General features: G+C 42.2%; 2 protein-coding genes across 2 annotated transcripts in view; both read right to left on the minus strand.

Annotated features, from left to right (window-relative positions):
• Positions 1-8,749, minus strand: part of slc16a10 (solute carrier family 16 member 10) — a 34,819-nt gene extending 26,070 nt beyond the window's left edge. Inside the window, exon 1 of the mRNA XM_070988143.1 lies at positions 8,201-8,749. Within this exon, the coding sequence (XP_070844244.1) occupies positions 8,201-8,531 (331 nt within the window). The 5' untranslated portion in view covers positions 8,532-8,749. The remainder of the gene's footprint in view (positions 1-8,200) is intronic.
• Positions 8,750-11,473: 2,724 nt separating this feature from the next.
• rpf2 (ribosome production factor 2 homolog) lies at positions 11,474-20,305 on the minus strand. The gene is made up of 10 exons (XM_070987298.1): positions 20,206-20,305; positions 19,219-19,351; positions 17,798-17,835; positions 17,131-17,170; positions 16,947-17,028; positions 16,059-16,135; positions 14,024-14,123; positions 13,839-13,941; positions 13,461-13,605; positions 11,474-12,041 (listed from the first exon to the last, which is right to left on the minus strand). The coding sequence occupies exons 1-10, from the start codon at positions 20,226-20,228 to the stop codon at positions 11,856-11,858; spliced, it is 927 nt and encodes a 308-aa protein (XP_070843399.1). The 5' UTR covers positions 20,229-20,305; the 3' UTR covers positions 11,474-11,855.

Genomic DNA, 20,305 nt, shown 5'->3' on the forward strand with positions numbered 1-20,305 from the left:
GGCTGGACCTCCCCGCCCCAGCATTACGCATCATGATTGGTGGACTACGCAGACCAATTTCCCACTTTCGTGCACATTATCTTTGGCACCAGAGAATGCAACAGCTGCCATGTGACAGCTGATAACGTCTCTCAGCCTGTCATGATAGGCTTCTCTGATGCAGAATATGGGAAATTCATCAATGTACCACTTGGACCTGTCAGATGTCTTCATGCCACAAGACCATAGAAGTACAATGAACATTCTCACTCAAAGAATAAAGATGTTATTGTGGGAAGCTTGAGTGTTGATACTGTGATAGAACAGGCCTGAGCAGCTAACACTGGAGAGAGCCTGCCGAGACAAAAACATGCCTTATAACTAATGTTTTTTAGGTTCAATCCCCTTATGGTTAATCATTAAGAATCCATCTGCAGCCACAGCCGGCTTAGTGGAGCTCTGTGGGGCTGCAAAGAAGTAATTTACAGCCTTATGAAAGCAGGGAATTAAGATTGATCATACAGCCGTTAATTAAGTAAATCTATGAAATTAATAAGTGTAACAGTCTGTGTGAAATAGAGCAAGCTGACTTCTGCCTGAGACTCAGAGGCGGCCAGGATCATTTGATCACACAGCTTCTCTTGATCAAATGTCGCAGCACATCAGCTCACAAAGTAATCCAGGGTCATATTCATATTCATATTCATACTCCCTGACAAGCAGCTGAACTGTTTCCAGCTAAAGTCTTTCAGCAGTCAAGCCGTGGTCCCCAGAGTGAAAGGACACACATGGGCAATACGAGTTTGATTGAAACAGGACTCAAGGGAGATTTCCATTTCTGAAGGAAGACCGAATGCCACCACAAACTGACATGCTGTCACAGACAGACTCTGAGGCCAAAAGGAGTGATATTCTGTGGCATGTTTTAGTTTCCAGATTCTAAAAAAGTAAGGATGAATAAGTTTAAAGTACATTAACAACTTTAGAAATAAGGTGCTTTAACTTTCATACCTTTTTGAGGAGCTGTTCACTGATCCTGCAGACTTTCTGCAACTCTGCTGAAGTAAGTGCTCAAACCTGGTAAAGCAGGCAAAACAGACCAACTTGCCAAACCCAAATGATCCTTTTCATAATTTTACATTTGGTGGTTTCGCATAAGATGCTGCATTTCATCACTCACATGTGCCAAATACCAGTTTATAACAGAAAAAGTCTTTCATGTGGAGGCATATGGCTTCAACAGCAAATGAGTTTGACATGACAAGAATCAGCGTGTTGGAACGTGCACTGGTATGTCCTGAGTTGGGTCTCACAACACAGCGAGCATGCAGTCTCCATGAAGAACACAAGCATGAAAACTTTCCCACTCATGTGCAAACGTTAAACAGCAAATGAACAACTAGTGATTTGGTCATCTCTCCATGTTAAGTGCTATGTTTACTCTGGGTCTTCAAGACTGCACCTCTGAATTGCATCCATTCAGATTTCATCCTCGAGGGATAAATAAAGTAGAATTAAGCCAGATGGAATTACTAAACTGACCCACTATAACATGAGAACATGAGCTATCATTATATGATGGGACATTACCACAATCCCACTGCTGCACCATGCTAGGCCAACTATATACTCTGCAGGTATCATTTCTGTTACATATGAACATTGCAGCCACTTGGCTTTTAATACGTCACTGATTAAGGCCATAGTGGTGCCATATCTTAAGAACAGCAGGGTGAGTCCCATCCATGTGTGAGATAAAGTCCACTTTGTGCTAAAAACACCCCCCTTATATCAAAGTCAAGCCTTACACATGTACTATGCACCCTAATGTAAAAGTTATATCTACTGATCTTCAGTTGGTGCTCAGCAGTACCTCCTATATTTACAGTATAGAGCCATACGTGCAGACAGCAGACAGAGGGGCCCAGGGCTGCAGTGCTAGCGTGGATGGAAGGGAAACTGCTGCCTTAAGATAAACTGAGTCTACAGATAGGTGAGTTCATGTCCTCAGCCAGGATATGGTGGGTAGTTCCTCTTTTAAAACAATGTGAAATGCTAGGGGTCTTTCTGTTATCTTTTTCAGTAGTTTAGCCTATAAATGCCAAAAGCCGGAGAAAATACCCATTGCAAGATGACAAAGAACAAAGTGAGGTCTTACACTAGCTTTTTTTTTGTCGGACCAACAGTTCAAAACCTAAAGATTATCACTCAATAATTATACAAAACAGAGAAAAGTAGCAAATCTTCACATTTTGGAAGCTGAAACAACTCTATTTAGAAATGAGTTAATCCATTGTCAAAACTGTTATCAGTTGAAAGTTAAAACTGAATTCTAATAATACAATTTATACTTCCAGAACTGAGCTTAGGATATGAGCATGGTATTACAAAGTAAATCCATCTCAACCATGTGAATATAAGTATGAGAAATGATCAACACTGAGATCAAATTATTTGTCTGGCTATAAGTCATCCCTAATCATGACTGAGAGCTCACAGTTAATCAAATCACTGTGTAGTCTTTACACTGCTGATTACAGCAAATATCCACTTGAGTTCATTATAGTCTCATTCACTTCTGTCTGTTTTTCTCCTGGTCTCACTGAGACAAAAATACCAACGTTGGAAGGAAAGGGGTCCCATTAGAATGATTCACGATGTTTATCGAGTCTGTCTGGCCTCTCGTCCTGCCTGTTAAGGCGACTGGCCCCTCCCACCGCCTCCTGTCTCTACACCATTGTCCGACTTCAAAAGCACTCAATAAGCCGATGCTGCCTGTCAGGCCTCCTCTCATGACAGGAAGACCTGCTGTGGAGTGCGGTCACCTTGGCTGAAGCAGCACTTCATGTTCTCTCTGAGAAAAGGCAAACAGGTTCGGGAAAAACACGCAAGCGAACGTGTGCTCACGTCAGGAGGTGGACAAGAGCAGGAAAAACAGGGCATAGTCGGAAATGCACTGTTATTGTTATGAGAAGAGCAAGACACAGAGTATATTTAAACCTGAGCCTTTGAATCAAAACTTCAGTGTCAGGCATCTCCATTTCAGCTGCAGATTCATAATCTAATACATTATGTTATAATTCTGTTGTATATCATTGGGTATTGTGGAAGTATATATTAACCTTATATCACCTATATCATATAACCATCACTGGTCTAGACTTAAGGCACACAGACAACTAAGGAAACTCTGCTGTCCCAACAGTTGCTGAGGTCCATACCAAGGTGGCAATATGATGCTATGGCAGAGAACACTTTTGCTGCAGTCATGTCCAGTGAAAACAAAGCCTGACAGACCTTTCAAAGACAGTCTGCAGAACGTGAAACATACCCCATGACACAGCAAGTGGAACAGTTGGGAAAACTGCAAAATTACAAGCCCATTGACTAGAAATCCACAGCATTCTGCCTTGATGAACAGCATTTCTGACTAACTGAAGGGCTGACAGCAGCGCTGTGAGAGGTTTGGATGCAGGGTGACAGCTGGATGACAGCTGGCGATGATGCGGCTCTCACACCGGATTACAGAACAAGAGCACGAAGCAGAGGCAAACACTCTGTAGATAGTGTGGATGCAGCAGACTCATTTTAAGCAAGTAAGCAGACAGACTGTGACAGGATTGAAGATGAAGGGAAAGATTGCGGTAACAGTTAATGACAAAGGTGAACATTGATTGCAGGTCGGTGACAGGACATGTACTCCATCTCCTACATGAAAGTTGCTCTTGCTATGCACCCAAACACTGACGTACATGAATACGTCATTTCAAAACAGGCCCAGAGCACAACCTACTGAAACACCTTTTAGAATGAAGCAGCACAAACCCAAATGGCTTGGTTCAAAATGTGTGATGTTTCAGATGTGGAGCTCTATAAGAGCCCTGAAGGCCTCATAGAGAAATGAAACCCACAACCAGGACTCGTTCTAGGGCTCAATCAATTCCCAAAGGAGCCAGGTACAAAGGTTCTGTAGACATGAATGATTACATAACACGCTGACTTTGAACCATCCATTTCATGGTAACCCTGCAAACAACTGATTTACTATATTTAGTTGCATTTCATTGCAAATTCTGGGATTTTTTTGTACTTAACTCACTTGTTGTCTCATTTCTTTTACTTCCACTTACGATCACTAAGATCACTCTAGGTTCACAGGATTAAAACAATCCTATTACAGGATGTGACAAATACTCACATAAATGCCCTCAATATTAAATTGCATCTCGTTCAAGAGTTCTGTTATCAGGCTGCAGTTGTGTTTAGCATGCAAAGCTGTGTCCTGTTCCTCAATATCACTTGTGAAGACACAAGAAGAAGCAAAGCCATTGGTGGAAGTTGCATAAGCGCGCCTTGAGTCCAACTGTTGCCCCCTCCTCCCCACATTCCATCATCCAGTTGTTCAGCCTCACATGGGAGAAGACATCACTCATCAAGACAGAGCACCAGTGGACTCTGGTCACTGGGGGAGGGCGGTGGGTGGTGTGTGTGTACACTGGATTGAATTATATAGAGCAGTAAAAATAAAATAGCTGCATTTGTTGAAATACCAACAGTGATTTGTGTTGATCCATGCAGGTTTTTTGGTAGCTGCTGTAAACTGTGAACAAAGTTCATCACAAAACTAGATTTGCCACATTGCGGTTGAATGCCACCATGGCTCCACCAACCAGACAAGCTGCATTTACAGCCATATCTGTCAAGACTCATATGACTGACAGTCGCTTCACCCGCCATCTTACCTCACATGACATCTTATCTCAGGACGCGTGATCGACCAAAGCAAAAAAAGTTTAGTGTAAAAAAAGTTTAGTGTAAAAAGTGTAGTCTGGACTTCTAACAGTCTTTTAACATCAAACAATTTACCACCTCCCATGTTTACGTTCAACAAAAAACATCCGATATAGCTAAACAGCAGCCAGCTAAAGCCAAACCTTGCTTATCTTATTCTTATATTGTCTTCTGTCTTCGTGCTCCACCTGCGAAACCTTGAACCCTAACAGCTGAACTGGTATCAGTGGACTGCTCTCTCTCCTCTCTGCTGCTGGTGCCTTCAGGTTCACTATGCTCTGCTGATTGACTGGTAATGGCAGTAAAGGGGATTTGTAGTCAACCTGGCCCACAGAGCAACTGGGCCACCAGGATTTCTTCTGCTGCTCAGATGGCCAGTCCAATGCCGCACCTGACAATTAAGCTGACGTATCACACAGACTGAAGCAAATAAAAGGACAAGGTGAAGCCAGTGATGCTGCTGGACATATGTCCACGGCCATCCCTCTGGGGAACTCAAGCTGTGGAGGTCCTCCACAGGTCCCCTGCTGCATATGCCTGTGTGGTAGCTTTACACAGCCAGTGAGCTAAACGCTGGCTTTTGTCAGAAGCTTCTGTTAGAGTTAAACATTTACTCTCATCTCTTAATAAGCTACATACACATAGTAATACAACCAACATGCCCTCCAGTAACTATAAGCTGCACACACATAGCCACACAGGCAATGTGACCTTCAGTAACCTCAGAAAACACAGAAAACGAAACTTAAGATATCTCGTGTCAGGTAACACATAATTTACATATAGGGGGGGGGTCTAGCTATCTTCTCTTTCAGGGCGCTGTCTCCTATGGATTGGATGGGTCGTGTGCCAACAGGTTGGGACCAGCCTGTGGACCAAGGAGAGGGCACTGAAGTCTAAACCACGATGATCACCACCTGTTTTGACCAATCAGATAGCTGCACATTTCTTTTTAAAACTTTGTATAATCGTAAGTCAGGCGTTCTCATTCTGGCGGGTGGTTGCAGCTAACTGCTTGCAGACTGCGATTTCCCAAAAGACTGAGATCCATGTACATGTTATCTATTTTATCAGTGTGTTAATAAATATCCTTAACTGAAGACAGAATATCTCCTGACCTCTTTCTGCAAAAAACGACCACGCTCACACTTCCCCTGCAATTACTTTTTTATTACTTAATAGTTATACCTTCGAGGGCCTATGATTTACCTAATGACTTTGGATTTCGCAGATTTATTATTTATATGAATATATTAAGGTTTCATTGCTGATGTGAGCATGTGTGACATAGATTATACCTGTTGAATATGAACCATTTATTACTACTACTACTTACTTTCCAAACTATTTGAAATTAAATCCTTGGGTCACGTTCATTCATAGCTCAATTTAATTAGCACTACTGTGGTGGAATGGTGGAACAGGTGGTAACACTCTCGCCTCACAGCTAGAAGGTCCCAGTTCGAATTCTGCTGTGGGCGCTGGTGGCATGTCCTCCATCATGCCTTCAGTGCCCGCTACTCGAGGAAAAAGAGGCCTTTCTGTGTGGAGTTTGCATGTTAAAACTTAAAAAAACCCCACTAAAAAAAACATGCAAGAACCTGACCAATGGTGACAACGAAGGAACTGGTCCCCGGGCACCGATCGGCTGGCAGCCCACCACTCCTGGTCTGCCACAGAGGAAGGACGACCAGGATGGGTTAAAAGCGGAGAAAGAATTTGACAAATGCATGGCGTGTGCAGTCCCCCCCCCCCCCCCCCCCCCCCCAAGTCCACATGTTGTGTGTGTAATTGAGACTAATAAAAGATTTCTTTTTTTATCTTCTTCTTCATTCTTCATTCTTCTGTGCTGTCCAGGGCGGGGCACCATGAAAGAAGTGATAACAGAGTGAGGGGTGAAGGAGTTCATGCCTGATGCCAATAGTCCTAACTATGATGTGTCTGTGTGAGGTTCAGGTGCTTATGATCGAATGATTTGTGCAGGTCTCACCTACAGGAACATGAAGTTTCTCCAGATCACACAACATTTCACTCTCAAGTAAAGGGAAATGACACAATGGCATTATCTCTGCAAGTATTTGCACTCTGAAGCATTGGCTCTTTATTACTTGGTCAGTTACAGGCCACCACAGCTTACTGATGACTGGATGTTCCAGACTGGACATCTGCTTCATGTCAGGGATTTTTACCTTTAAATGGAGCCGAGCACGACAGTCGAACCACATGTACCAAACGCAGATGTTCACATGATTGCAGCGCAAAGAGTCCCCCCCACATTAACCCATCTTATCATGTTAAGGCAGCTTTTTAGTCTCCACGCTCCGTATCTTTGAACTTTGGGTTCTAGCAGACTAAAAAAAGGGGTTTCCATACAGCTTCTACTCTTACACACTCATCTGCCAAACAGCAGCACCAACAACAGGTGGTTACAATCACAGCAGAACATCAGGTCATTATTCATGGGCAAAGGCCATCCCTCTCTCTGCCACACACACACACACACACACACACACACACACACACACACACAAAGAAGAGAGGGATGTGACCTTTTACCATACTCTAACCCCCGATCTGCTTCCTGCAGTAACCTGAAAAGGCAAACAAGCTTCTCATAGGAAAGTGTAGCAGTGTAATACCACTTGGTTTTAACTGGATTACACCACAGCACCAAAGCATTACATAATATGTGTCTTGAGGTGGATGAGCAGCTTTTGTGGCAGGCGCTGGTTCATTAATGATTTGAGCGCCTCGCGTGTGTCGTGTCTCCCTCTGAAGGCACGCCGCAGCCGCAAAGGGCTAACTTTCACTTCTGGCAGTTTCTGGTAGAAACCAGCATAACCACAGAGAAACACTGACACCACATTTACTGCCATGCCTTCACCTCGCCGCCAACAGACAATAAAGCACTTATTACCCCTCAGTTAACCTCAGCTGCTTCTGTTTGAGTGGCGCCTCTGTCATTCAGGAAACGACATATTGTTACCTGCTAGCTGACGTTAGCTAGCGTGACACCGCGTCCAGTTGGCGAAATGGCAAACGCAAGTTTTAAAAATCTGCCTTAAAAGAAGGCAGAAACACTGATTTTACTCAGAACTGGGCAGCAGGTGAGCGCGGAGAGGTCTGCCGGTGCGACGGTCAGCGGTTCAACTCCCCGCCACTAACCGTTTAACGACGCGTGTGCGTCAGCCTCACCGGAGGACACCGCCGGAGGGACGGTGCACTGCGAGCTGCTTGTTCTGGACTTTCAATCACCTTTCATCCAAAACCACATAAGTGTAACGTCACTAGCTCAGGGTAACTGCATAATTAGCGTTCAAATCATTACGTTGCATGCTGAATTTTAGGGCTGTTTAACTCAAACGCACAACCTCCGGCTGTGCGCCCCCCTTCCATTGAGATCTCTGCCGCCCCCCTCCACCTCACTCACCTGTCCTGAAGCGGAGGTCTTCATCGTGCTCGGAGCCGAACTCCCGCAGGAGGGAGAGGAAGAGTATACCGAAGGCGTTCTGGATCCCGAACACCGAGCCGTTACACCACATGGAAGACAACATCACCACCCATCCCCAGCCGCCCTCGGGGTGCACAAACTCGTCCTCCTCCGCTCCCGGAGCCGGCGTTTGCTCCGGGACGCTCACTTTGCTGTCTCCGTTCTCCTTCTTCTCCTCCTCCTCCGGTCGCTTCTCCTCTGCGTGCTCGCCGGCGGGCACCTCACCCTTATCCGCTGTGTCACCTTCAAGCATATTGGTCCCCTCTGTCATTGTTCTGATGTCAGGTTTGTCTTAAAGAGCAAAGAAGCCACAGCAGTTTGGCGCTGCTTTAAAACCTGGAGGTGTGCTGCCTTCAGTGACAGGGTCAGAGCTGATCTGATTCAGATGGAGGTTACGTTTGATGGCTCAGGGTAAAGTCACATCCATTGAGGAGAAACTTGAGTTGTGTCAGTGCTGGTGATGCAGCATCTGTTCCTACAGTAACTGTCAAATAGCTGTTGTTGCAATATTATAAATAGACAGCGCAGAGGGGCGGGCCTCCGAGGAATCCTGCAGCTGATTGGACGCTGTCATTCACCAGTGACGACCAGGTCTTGAAATACAGACGAGGCGTTGCTGTCTATACGTTTTCCACGTCCAGTACTGTGAGATATTGATGTATGCAGTCTTGTGTTTCCACTCTTCCGCAGGTTCCTCACTGCTGGTCTGGAAAGTGTCACTTCCCTCTGCAGCGGCTCAAAATAGACACACTGCAGGGCCAGCAGGTGGACATACAGACACACAGACACGTGCGCTAAGCAGATGATTTAAGAAAAAGCGGACGATGCTGACTGAACTCTGGTTGGAGATCAGATACTACACCAGAGCATAATCACTTTCATAGGCTCCCACACAGCTTGACAAGCCATTTTAAGAGAAGAAATCATTTTGTAAAATGATGTCGATGTCAAATGTATTATTATTACGTCACTCAATCTGAATACTGCTGTAGGTGATGCTGTTGCTGGTTTCTTATGGCGAGCAACAGACTAGCAGGGTATTTGTATTCTGTTGTCGTGCTTGTGTATTCAGCAGTTAAACAGCAAACTCTTGTGGCATTGCAGTGTTACACATCACTGACACACACACACACACACACACACACACACACACACACACACACACACACACACACACACACACATTCCGTCTCCAAACTGAAGCTGAGATGTTCCTCATGACTGCAACACAAGCCTGAATGATCCACCCCCGTGCGTAACTGTTGGAGAGGTGTTCTTTTCATGAAGTTCTGCACCTTTTTCCTCCAAGCAGACCGTTGCTCATTGTGATCAAAAAGTTTTAATGTAACTTCATCATTTATTTTTTATTTATATACAATGTCTTCTATCATTTAAGGAAACTACATTGCACTTAAGATGTCCCCTAAAGCGTGGTGTTACATCCAGCTTTATTTAGTAAGCCTCTAAATCGTGTGCATGGCCTCTTTCTACTGATCCCAAATCCCAAAAATGCTCTTAAAAGATTCAGTCCACATAAATGCATTTAAAAATCATTCAAGAATAGCACTTAATTGCAATCTGCTCTTCTCCATGTGCAGCTTTTAATCCTAGAAAGGTGGCAAAGTTTTACTAATGGAAAAAAAAATTAACCTTTGTGCTATTTTAATTATAGTTTAATCAAAAATGAGGTTTAGGGGACAGACTGGTTTAACTGAAAATGTGTGGAATTGGCCCTATGGCCAACAGAGTGTGTAGGTAAATAAAGTCTGACTTGATGATGTGATCATAGGCAAAACAAAAGTTATGAGGGACAGGGCCGTGCAGAGACCTTTGGAGGGACAGGTGCTCAAAGTTAAAAGGGGGCACATGGAACACGAATTTGAAAGACCATACAGAAACATACCTTGCAATATAACAGGTTGAATGGTGGCAACCCATATTCATAAAGAATGTAACATGGAATCACAACATACCATCATTGTCCACACCTCATATATCTGTTAGAGGCCAGCGGAAAGCAAAATTAGTCTGTTTTACCTGATGGGGTACATTGAACAGCTTCTGTTGAGAGGGTTGGTGAGGAGGCTGCTGCTGCTGATATGGCATTTCATACCTTTTCAAAAATTGTACTGTATAGCTGAATTTAATCCATTCATAATCTGCCCTTTATTATTCCTAGTGTTAAATTAATAAAGTAAAAAAATAATTAAATGATATAGAAATCATGTATTTAAATATTTTTGTGCTTTTATTCAGTTTGACTATCGACTTTGACAGCAAGGTTCTAAAAGTTAGATAATTTGTATGCATATTATACTTAATTTGTGTGTAAATGTTATAAACAAACAAGTACTGATATGTTTAAATGAGAGGTTGAGAAAATCAAAATTCAAATTCTTCTATTATTGTTGTATTTATACTGTAAGAGTCCAAAATTATGTGAATATGCATATTGTATAGTTTCAGTAAAATAACATAATTTATGCCTCATTGCCTCTAGAAACATAGGAAAAAACAGCTTGACTGTAAAATAACACGATATCTCTCTAATGCACTTTGCCCATGACAAGAGAAACAAACAAACAAGCCTGACACACACTGTGCTTGTTTAACGAGCGGCTATAACTTGTGAGAGGTGTGTGTGCAGAGTTGGATGACACAGAGGATGCTCACTGCTCACTTCACTTCCTCAGTCATCTTGCAAGAATACACTGTGCACAAGCGAATACGCTGCAAAACCTTTTCATCGGACCAGTCGTTTACTGCCTCAGGTCTTCTTCAGTTTCGCAGGACTGGCAGTGTCCGTCTCCAGCTGCTCAGCGATTAGCAGCAGGTCATATCTGGGCACGTCAGGGCAGCGACGGCAGAGTGAGGGCACGTTGTGGATCATGTGACCGACCAAGGTAGATCTAAATTATTATTATTTTGTTTTATTTATTATTATTTTGGGCCACACAGAGGGACTTTCTCACACACACACACACACACACACACACACACACACACACACACACACACACACACACACACACACACACACACACACACACACACACACACACACACACACACACACACACACACACACACACACACACACACTTTGACAAAAGGGCACTTGGGGAATCAAGGGGCAAAGGGGCAGGTGCGCCACAGTAAACACAAGAACTGAAAATCTCAAAATGAAAGCTTTGAAAAGGCCAACGTTATTTTGAGACTGTTTTATTTCCTCTATTCCTCTATTTCTTCTTCTTCTTCTTCTTTAGTGAAAATGAAAATTTTAAGCACTTCAACTTAGAGAAAAAAATCACAGACTCAGGCAGACTTCCTGAACAACTGTAGATAACATATAATATTTGTTGGACTTCATCTTCTTCTGATGCTTGTGTGGTTTCACTAGAGCACCGAGACAAAGAACCACCTGAATGTCACATGGAGAAGGGGAAAACAAAACGGGGGCAGGAGCAATATGTCTGCATCCTCTCTGCCTGATGGCTGCTCACATTCCCATCCATGGCTGTAAAAGCCAGCCATGCCAGTCTTCTAAAAAAAGGTGAATGACATCTATCTGTCAGCACAGCTGCTGAACGCCCCCTCAGCGCTCTTCTTTGGCCACTTTGGGTGCCTGTCCATCCTGGTCTTCAGCGACTACCTCTCCCTTCCTCTTCCTCAGGCCCTTCATCTTCCGTGTGTGCAGCTTGGACAGATCCTGCTTCTGCATGTGTACGCGGCCGAACTTGGTGCCAAAGGCATCGTGGGAAATGTTCTTCTTCTTCTTGGCCTGCAACAGTGAATAAGAGCATTAAAGACGTGTCAGTTTGAGAAATGAAGTTCTATTCAGAAACCTTCTTTGGAAGAAGGAGCACAGCAGAGTAGTATAAAGTATAGTATGTACGGCTGAATTACTGCTATATTAACACTTGCCTTTGTGTAGCATAAAGCAGCTAGCAAAACAGAAAGGGTCTGTCAGTGTATTATCTCTCTATTAGCTTGTTCCAATATTTGACTGAAGCTACAGTGTATGATGAATATTTACATCATATGGAAATATTGTAGATTTCATAGGTATCATTTTAAAAATGAGTTTCCCAAAAAGTGCAATGTTTTTTTATTTTGAAATTAATTCTCTAATGCTCAATAAACTGTCAGTGATGCTGAATATTCAGCGTAGCTGGAGATCAGTCACAGCGATGAACGTGGTTTCATGTGCCTTATTTCCCTGTCATTGACATTGTTGTCATGGTAACATTAACTGCTAAGTTCACACATTAATGTCACACTAGAGAATGCATGTCAGCGCCTCAATCGCAGATGCAGAATGTCTCTCCTTCTCTCTAGCACAGATTTTCTGTATCTATTATAAAGTAGTTGTAGGAAAATGTCTGAGTCAGAAAAAAATATGGACTAACTGTCTGAGCCTTGTCTGCCTCGGTTTCATGCTGGCCCATTCACAAGAGATGTGACGTTAATTAATTGAATAAATGCTACTTTGTTATTGCAAATCATTCCAGACCTCTGACCTTGAATAGAAATCAGATGCAGACCTTTGAGTACAGTAGCATGTTTAAAACTGCTGTTCTACAGGTTGAAACCAGTTCAGTGGGTTTGAACGCTGCACAGCATTAGTTTGTAATTACTGGCTGACAGGGGTTCAATGCTAACGATAGCATCACCTTGGAAGCACAGTGAGTACAGTTCAGAGTGGAAAAGTTGTGACAAGTCTGACAACATAGAGTGTATGATGTTCTAAAATGGTCACTGGGCAGATGTTAAACCCTTTTCATTTCTGCAGCAATATGTTGTGTCCTCTGGCGCCACCCTCAGGACAAACTTTACATTTTTCAGTCCACTGGTGGTCAGGATGTAGTGCAACATTTTGGGAAATGTGTCTATTTGCTTGATATTAATTTCATGCCTTTGCATAAAATACTGAACTGGAGTCAGAAATGTTGGCTTAGCTTAGCATGAAGACTGGAAGCAGAGGGAAAGAAACAGCTAGCCTGGCTGGGGCCATGTGTGGCTATAATACATGTTTAGTATTTTTTAATAATAAAAGCTTGGTCATGTGCACAGAAAAAATGAACAAAGCAAGAAAATAAAAAACAAAATAAATAATAGCCAATAATGATGTTAAATTTGAATATAATTCCCATTTTCCATCAAAGGAAAGCTTGGAGTCATGAATCCAGCTGATCTTTACCTTCAGAGCCTTTGGCTGTCTGTGAGATAACTTGTACAGGTCGTCTGAAGCCATATGTGTTCTTCTGAGGACGAAGTCAAATGATGGCCCGATCTCCTCGAGCTCTATCCGCGGCGTCCTGCACCCAGACTTCTTCAACAGAGACCTGCAGTGACACATAACGTCAATATCTGTGTTGTGGGTGTTGTTAGCAGAGATAATGTGAAAGTGGCCATAACAGTGACTTCAATTTCAATTCCAAAGGATCTAAAAAAGACCACAAACATGAGTTGGTCACTGGCAAAGGCGAGAAGTAAACTCAGCAGGATCTGTGAGAACTCAACTTACGCTGACCAATTCAGATTCAAACATTCTTTTAACCAACTCTAGTTTCCATACCTGTAGCTGCGCATGTAGATCTTTCCATCCAGGGCAGTGAAGTGCAGAACATGTTCCAAACCTGCCAGACGCACCGCAGACACTGTGGGACCTCTGAAGAAGTCTGAAAGGTAGGTCAAAGAAATGAGCAAAGGAACAAAAAGACACAGTTTCCCCCAAAAGGAAATCTAGAAACACACTCATACCTATAAACAGACTCTTCAGACGTTTGAGCTCACTGTCCGTGTCAAAAGCCTCCCCTGCAAACACAAGCATTGGTTTGGTCCCCTCAGGACATTTACTGGTCTGCAACAGAAAAACAGAACGACTCCATTTCAGCACACTGTGGGCTGTTACCAGTGACTGACCCCCTCAGTCACTGGAAGACAAGGCAGAAAAAAATCCATCTCAACAGTGGTATAGACCTACAAGAATGGAAAGACAAGGTAGAGGACAACGCAATACTGGAGGAAATAAATATTCAACATGGTGGTCTCTTGGGCTGCTCTTCTGACTAACTTGCTGACTGGTTGCAAATCTTGCCAGAGCTCCAGTGTGTGGTCAGGTGACGATGGAGTGAGGTCTTATAGGAGCATTTAGCAGTAGAGAAATCAGTCGGTAAGCAATGCCACTGCTCTGCTTGTAAAGGTCTTGGGAAAGCGCGTTATGTTTCCTGCGTGACAGCTTGGTAATGAATGGTTTGTTGACTTGCATTTAGAGGTGGGGAACCCTTTTTCAAGGAGTGGAAGTACTAATCTGCCAAAATGCATTAACCCCGCTGATTCTATTCAGCACAGGCAGAGAACATTCAGTGTTCAATACTTCTCTCCTGTGTCATTCCACTTTACTGCACATCCTTTTTTTCTATTGTTTGGAAAGTGATTATGAATACCTGATCTCAATTTCATGTGAAAATCTATTGGAAAATATGCTTAATGAAAAAATATCGATGCGTTGCACACTCATTTCCTCCAGTATTTGTCTTTTCCTTTCTTGAGTACAAATAAAGTCACTTTATTTGTTCACTTTCAAATAAAGTTCACTTTCTCAGCCTACACCTCACAGACACTATGTGAAACTATTCTACACAAAGTTACACAAAGGATTACCTGGTCAAGCTGGTTTGGTTGTCATGGTAATACTACGGATCAGTCTGCTGTTTTGGTTTGGTGTGCCTGCACTTGAGGTCTGTTCCCTGATCCTGTGAGCTCGTAGCATGGCTGTTAGTGTAGTTATTGAATTTGGGTTTCTTGGTTGACCACACTGCACCTCGTTTTACAAAGTCATGCTTACTTATGTGTTTCTAAAGGATGAGATGATGATCAAATTCTGATTTTTAAAAAGCTTTTCCTCGCTGAACAGAGAAAGGTCAAGCCTCACTCTGAGCTGTTTGTGCTTCGTCAGTATCTCAGAAGGTGACCACTGCTGTCTCTGTGTTCCCACCACCACACCTAAACACCGCCGGTCGCTGGAGCAAAACATTTTATATATAACATCAGATTGAAAGAATAGTTCAACCTTTTGAGAAATATCCTTATTTGCTTTGAGTGAGACCAGAAGATCAATATCACTGCCATGGCTCATGGCCGGACTTGGTTAGCTCAGCTTCACATAAAGACAATATAAGCAATGTAAAAACTGCTTCAGGCTCCTTTACTGCTTGACTACTGTGATCTGCTGTTACACTTTAACTTACCTGGGTAAATAAAGGTTTAATTATTAGTACTGTATCGCACTTACTTGAAAAACACAAACAGAATTGTCAAGCGGGATGCATGGCCATCATGTCTGTATGAACAGGTGCTGCACAGAGCTGCAGTAAAAAGGTCCAGCACAGACCTCAGCATACAATCACATATATTCTTTTTTTTGTGCAGATTGAACAAATGAGTGAGCTGTAGAGGTTTTGGTAGGCATATTTTTGAGCTTTGGACATTGTCAGGCCAGCCGTTTCCCCCTGCTCGTCATGCTAAGCTAAGCTAAGATTTCTGACTGCAGTTCAGTATTTTATGCAAAGACATGAAATTAATATCAGTCTCAAGCAAACAGACACATTTCCCAAAATGCTGCACTACTCCTTTACAAGTGCAATCTGCCCTCAGACTCCATGGGTAGAAAAACACTTGTTTCTGATTGGTTAGCAGGCGTCACAACAAATCCATCATTGTTTAACTACAAGACCACAAATCCATTTTCCCTGAACAAACAACACAGATGTTACAGAATAACTGCAGCCATTACCTTTATATCACTCAGAGAGACGTACTTCTCAATTCCAAGTTCAATCATATCAAGCACGTGAAAGTCAAAGAGACGACCTGCAAACAAACAAAGGACACAATGACACACACATCAGTCACTCAAAACGAATATCATTAACTTTCAGCATACACATCTTATTGGAGGTCAACAGGTCAGTGGTTAATAAGATTATGGTCACAGTCACGTCACACTAGGCACCATGCGAGCTGACCATATCACACCAGTCCTCAGATCACTACATTGGCTTCCTGTGAGTCAAAGAATAGACTTTAAAATCTTACTGTTGGTCTACAAAGCATTAAATGGTCTAGGACCAAAATACATTCTAGATTTATTGACTCCATATGAGGTATCCAGACCTCTCAGGTCATCAGGGACAGGTCTACTGTATGTTCCCAGAATGAGAACCAAACAAAGTGAAGCAGCTTTCAGTTATTATGCTCCTCACCTGTGGAACATTCTCCCTGCACACCTGAGGTCTGCACCAAGTGTCAGCTCATTTAAATCAGGGTTGAAAACATTATTATTTGCTAAAGCTTTTACTTAAAGTAAATATATCTGCTCAATGATTTTAATCATTTTAAATGCTAAATTATTGTCTTTTACTGGCTTCTGTTTTAAATTTCCCTTTAATTGTATTTTATTTTATTTTTCTATTCTCTTCTACTCTCTTTCTTTCTTTGAAATGTATGATTTTAATGTATTTTTATGCTTCTGTAAAGCACTTTGAATTGCCTAGTGTATGAATTGTGCTATACAAATAAATTTGCCTTGCCTTGCCTTGATGACACTTCAGCAGGCGATGATTCTTCATTTAGTGACATGATGGGAAAAGGTAATGTGAGAGGTTGAGAAAAGAGAATTTACCAAATATGAGGTTGTGGGGTCGTTTCTTGTTGTGGGAGCCGAACAGAAACAGAGAGCAGTCTGACTTCTTGGAGAAAAATTCCTGAGAAAGAGTTGAAATGATGAGCAATCAAACTGCAAAACATCTCCAGACATCTGACTGTAATGACACATTTGGGGTGTCCTGTGTGTCTTGTACACTAACCAGTGACGTTGAGTCCTCAAACGGCCTTGTTATGTTCTTCCTGAAAAGCAAGAAAGGATTTATACACTGAAGAGACTGAAGCTCAACACGTTTCATAACACGTGTAGATAATTAGCTGTGTTGACTTTGACACTTCACACCAAAGACAGTTTAATGTATTTCAGTTAAATTCAACTTTGGATTGATATTTAATTTACTGAGCAATGATTCTATAACAGTCCATAGGGTTTATCTGTATCCCGTGCAATGGGTTACAACACATCTAAATCCTTTTTCATAAGACACTGTTATATCTTAAATATGATCTCAGATCTCACCACAAATCCTGCTGAGTTCAGAAAGAAACTGAAGTAAAGGAAATTGTCATTTCAAAGTATTGTTTCTTTCGCACATTATCTGCATTCGCTATTAACTAAGTGTTCTTGAAGGAAAAGCCACACAACAGCTCAAAGTCTGGGCTTGTCCCTGGAGCCAATGAAATTCAACTATAAATGACAAAAAAACAGAAAGAAAAGGAAAAATAACTGCTTATTTGAAATGCTCTGACTCTATTTCCAATTGTGATCATTTGACTTTCCTGAAGAGGAAAATCCAAACCCTAACCCAAGGAAATAAAACAAAGTTACATGGATCCAATAAGTGCATTTCTGAGATGTAAACCACTTACTTCTTGTACAGCACAGCACTGGGCTTCTTCAAGGCATACTGCAGGAAAATTAAAAAAAAAAAAAAAAAAAAAAAAAGATCCCTTGATTGAATTCACAATTCTGCTGAGTGAGACCAGTTTTCATTTAAGCTCAACCACAAATGTGGTTGCAATTCTCTGCATCCCTCTGATAATGTGGGATAAACCCAGGAAGTTCCCTCCTCTCCCTTCAAATACAGCCCTGCTGTCAGACTGTCCCGTCCCAGACCCACAGACCCTGCCCGCGTACACGAGACCCACAACAGTCACATTCAATGCTTCACAACTGTGGTTTCTTTGACACGGTTCTACTGATGCACTAATAAGTTTCAATAACATCATATTAATCACTTTCACTGCAAACACTGTGGACAGGAGAGTCCACAGTGTTTGCAGTGACCACATGTTTGAAACGTATTGCTGCATCAAATTCAGAATAAGCAGATATTTACATAAAAATAATGAAGTAGATGAGGTCAAGTGTTAAATATACTGTCTGTAGTCAGTGTATGTTGAAAAGGAAGAGCCAATGACCACATTCTGTTTCAGTTTACGGTTCACAAAGAATCCCAACTTCTCACTTTCACTGCCACTGCCTGAAATCCCTTAGACTGCAGTATGACGTCTGGAGTCTTCAGTGGTGTAACGGAGAAAGTGGGCATGCTCGTCATCATAAAAATGCATCGTAATATTGTGATGTTTATTGCAACTTCAGCTAAATCTGCTGCCTCCCTTCAATACACAGCTCCACTCACTCATCAGAGCATCTCTAGTCTCTTTGCCCGTCTGTGGCACAGCAGCCTTCAGCGTTGATACACTACAACTTGTGATGTGTAACTTATCAGATGTGCTGTACAAAAATACTGTTTGATCCAAGTTGTTTAAGAATGAATTGAAATTTGAGCGCTTAGGTCAAATCACACCCATATTACCAGTTTGAATGTCACAGTGGGGCTGTGTAAATGCTCTATGCCTCCTAACTGTGACATCACATATCCACAGGAAGTGACAGACAGCGCCTTCAGTATAAACTGAAGCCACAGGTGAGAAACAGCCCAGTTTAATGGATGAACAACTGTTAACTCAAACTCACAGGCTTCCAGAAGCATTTCTGAAACCTCATGATTTGTTCATTTCTTGTCCATCACACCGATGCGTTGTGTGACTTGAGATCTAATAGATGTCTGGATTATTAGACTGTTGTTGTAGACTGACTACTTTATAAATAGATTTTTAATTGTATTGGATTGAAGAAGATGTGATAAAGAGCTGCTAAAACAAGTATAACTGAAAAAAACAAGATATTATCTTAGATTGGAGATTGATGAAGAGGATTATTACACCCTTTTAACAGCCCGTGCATTTGTGGGCCTTGATGCTGAGTGCATCATCAGGTTACTTACGATGTCTTTGAGGGCCTCGGTGACGAGTTGACTGGTGTTGCCCCCTTTCATTATCATGGCAGTCTTCACATTCTCAATCAGCTTGGGTGCTCTGCCCTCCAAGAAGCGCTTGGAGCGCTTCGTCTTGGGTTTTCTGAGGATACACACACACAAACAGAGACATGACAAACTGCCAGTGCGCTTCACTGCGACAGAAAACAAAAACCGAGCCAAAGAGGCTGTCAGTCACAACATATGACGAGTCTGAAAAAGAAATGAGTGTTAAATATGGTGCTGATTCTCAGGAGTCTTTTAATTGTCTCTTCTTTAATATTGTTGGTTACTGTTGGTCATTGTACTGTTCAAAGGGAAGGTCTCACCAGTTTTACAGCCAGTTCAGACTGCGCTATGATAAAAGCAAAAACATCTGATACCTGCTTTAATCTGACAACCCCAATTGTTTATCGTTTGCTAAATTAAACTCGTTAAACTAAATTAAACTAGAGAGAAAGTACAATAATGGCCGATATGTTAACGAACCACTTTACTGAATATTTATCCTTATTTTGATCGTTAACTGTCTTTTATAGAGTAATTCTGAAAATGTCATACTTCTCTGTTTAAGATGATTACTAAATCAGAGTGATGTTTATCCCTTACCCATTTTTATCATAAAAGTTCTGTTCTCTATTTTCCTTGGTATTTCAGTCTGACTATCATTTGCGGGCAAGTACGAGCACCCCACCAAACTCATATCAGCTACATTTGTATTAGATTTGGACAACGTGTCGTCAAAACACATCCCGATAAAACACATTTCACAGCAAAAAGGTCTCTAAACAAGAATATCTGTCCATTAAGATGATGTTCGCTGTCAAACGGCATGCTAGGCTAATGTTATCAGTCTTAACGGAGTTAGTTTCACGACCACTGAACAAGATAACTCTGTAAGAAATAAATACAGATATGTTAAACTGTGAGTTCCAAAAAATGAATCGTCCAACTTACACAACACCATCTAACTGCGTCATTTTGTGTCTTTATTCGGGTTCCTGCCAGCTACAGCAGCACTAGCGTGGCCGATTCCCCACGTGAAATCAAGCGGCGG

This window comes from Chaetodon trifascialis, chromosome 19, assembly GCF_039877785.1.
Source record: "Chaetodon trifascialis isolate fChaTrf1 chromosome 19, fChaTrf1.hap1, whole genome shotgun sequence".
NCBI classification, from domain to species: domain Eukaryota; kingdom Metazoa; phylum Chordata; class Actinopteri; order Chaetodontiformes; family Chaetodontidae; genus Chaetodon; species Chaetodon trifascialis.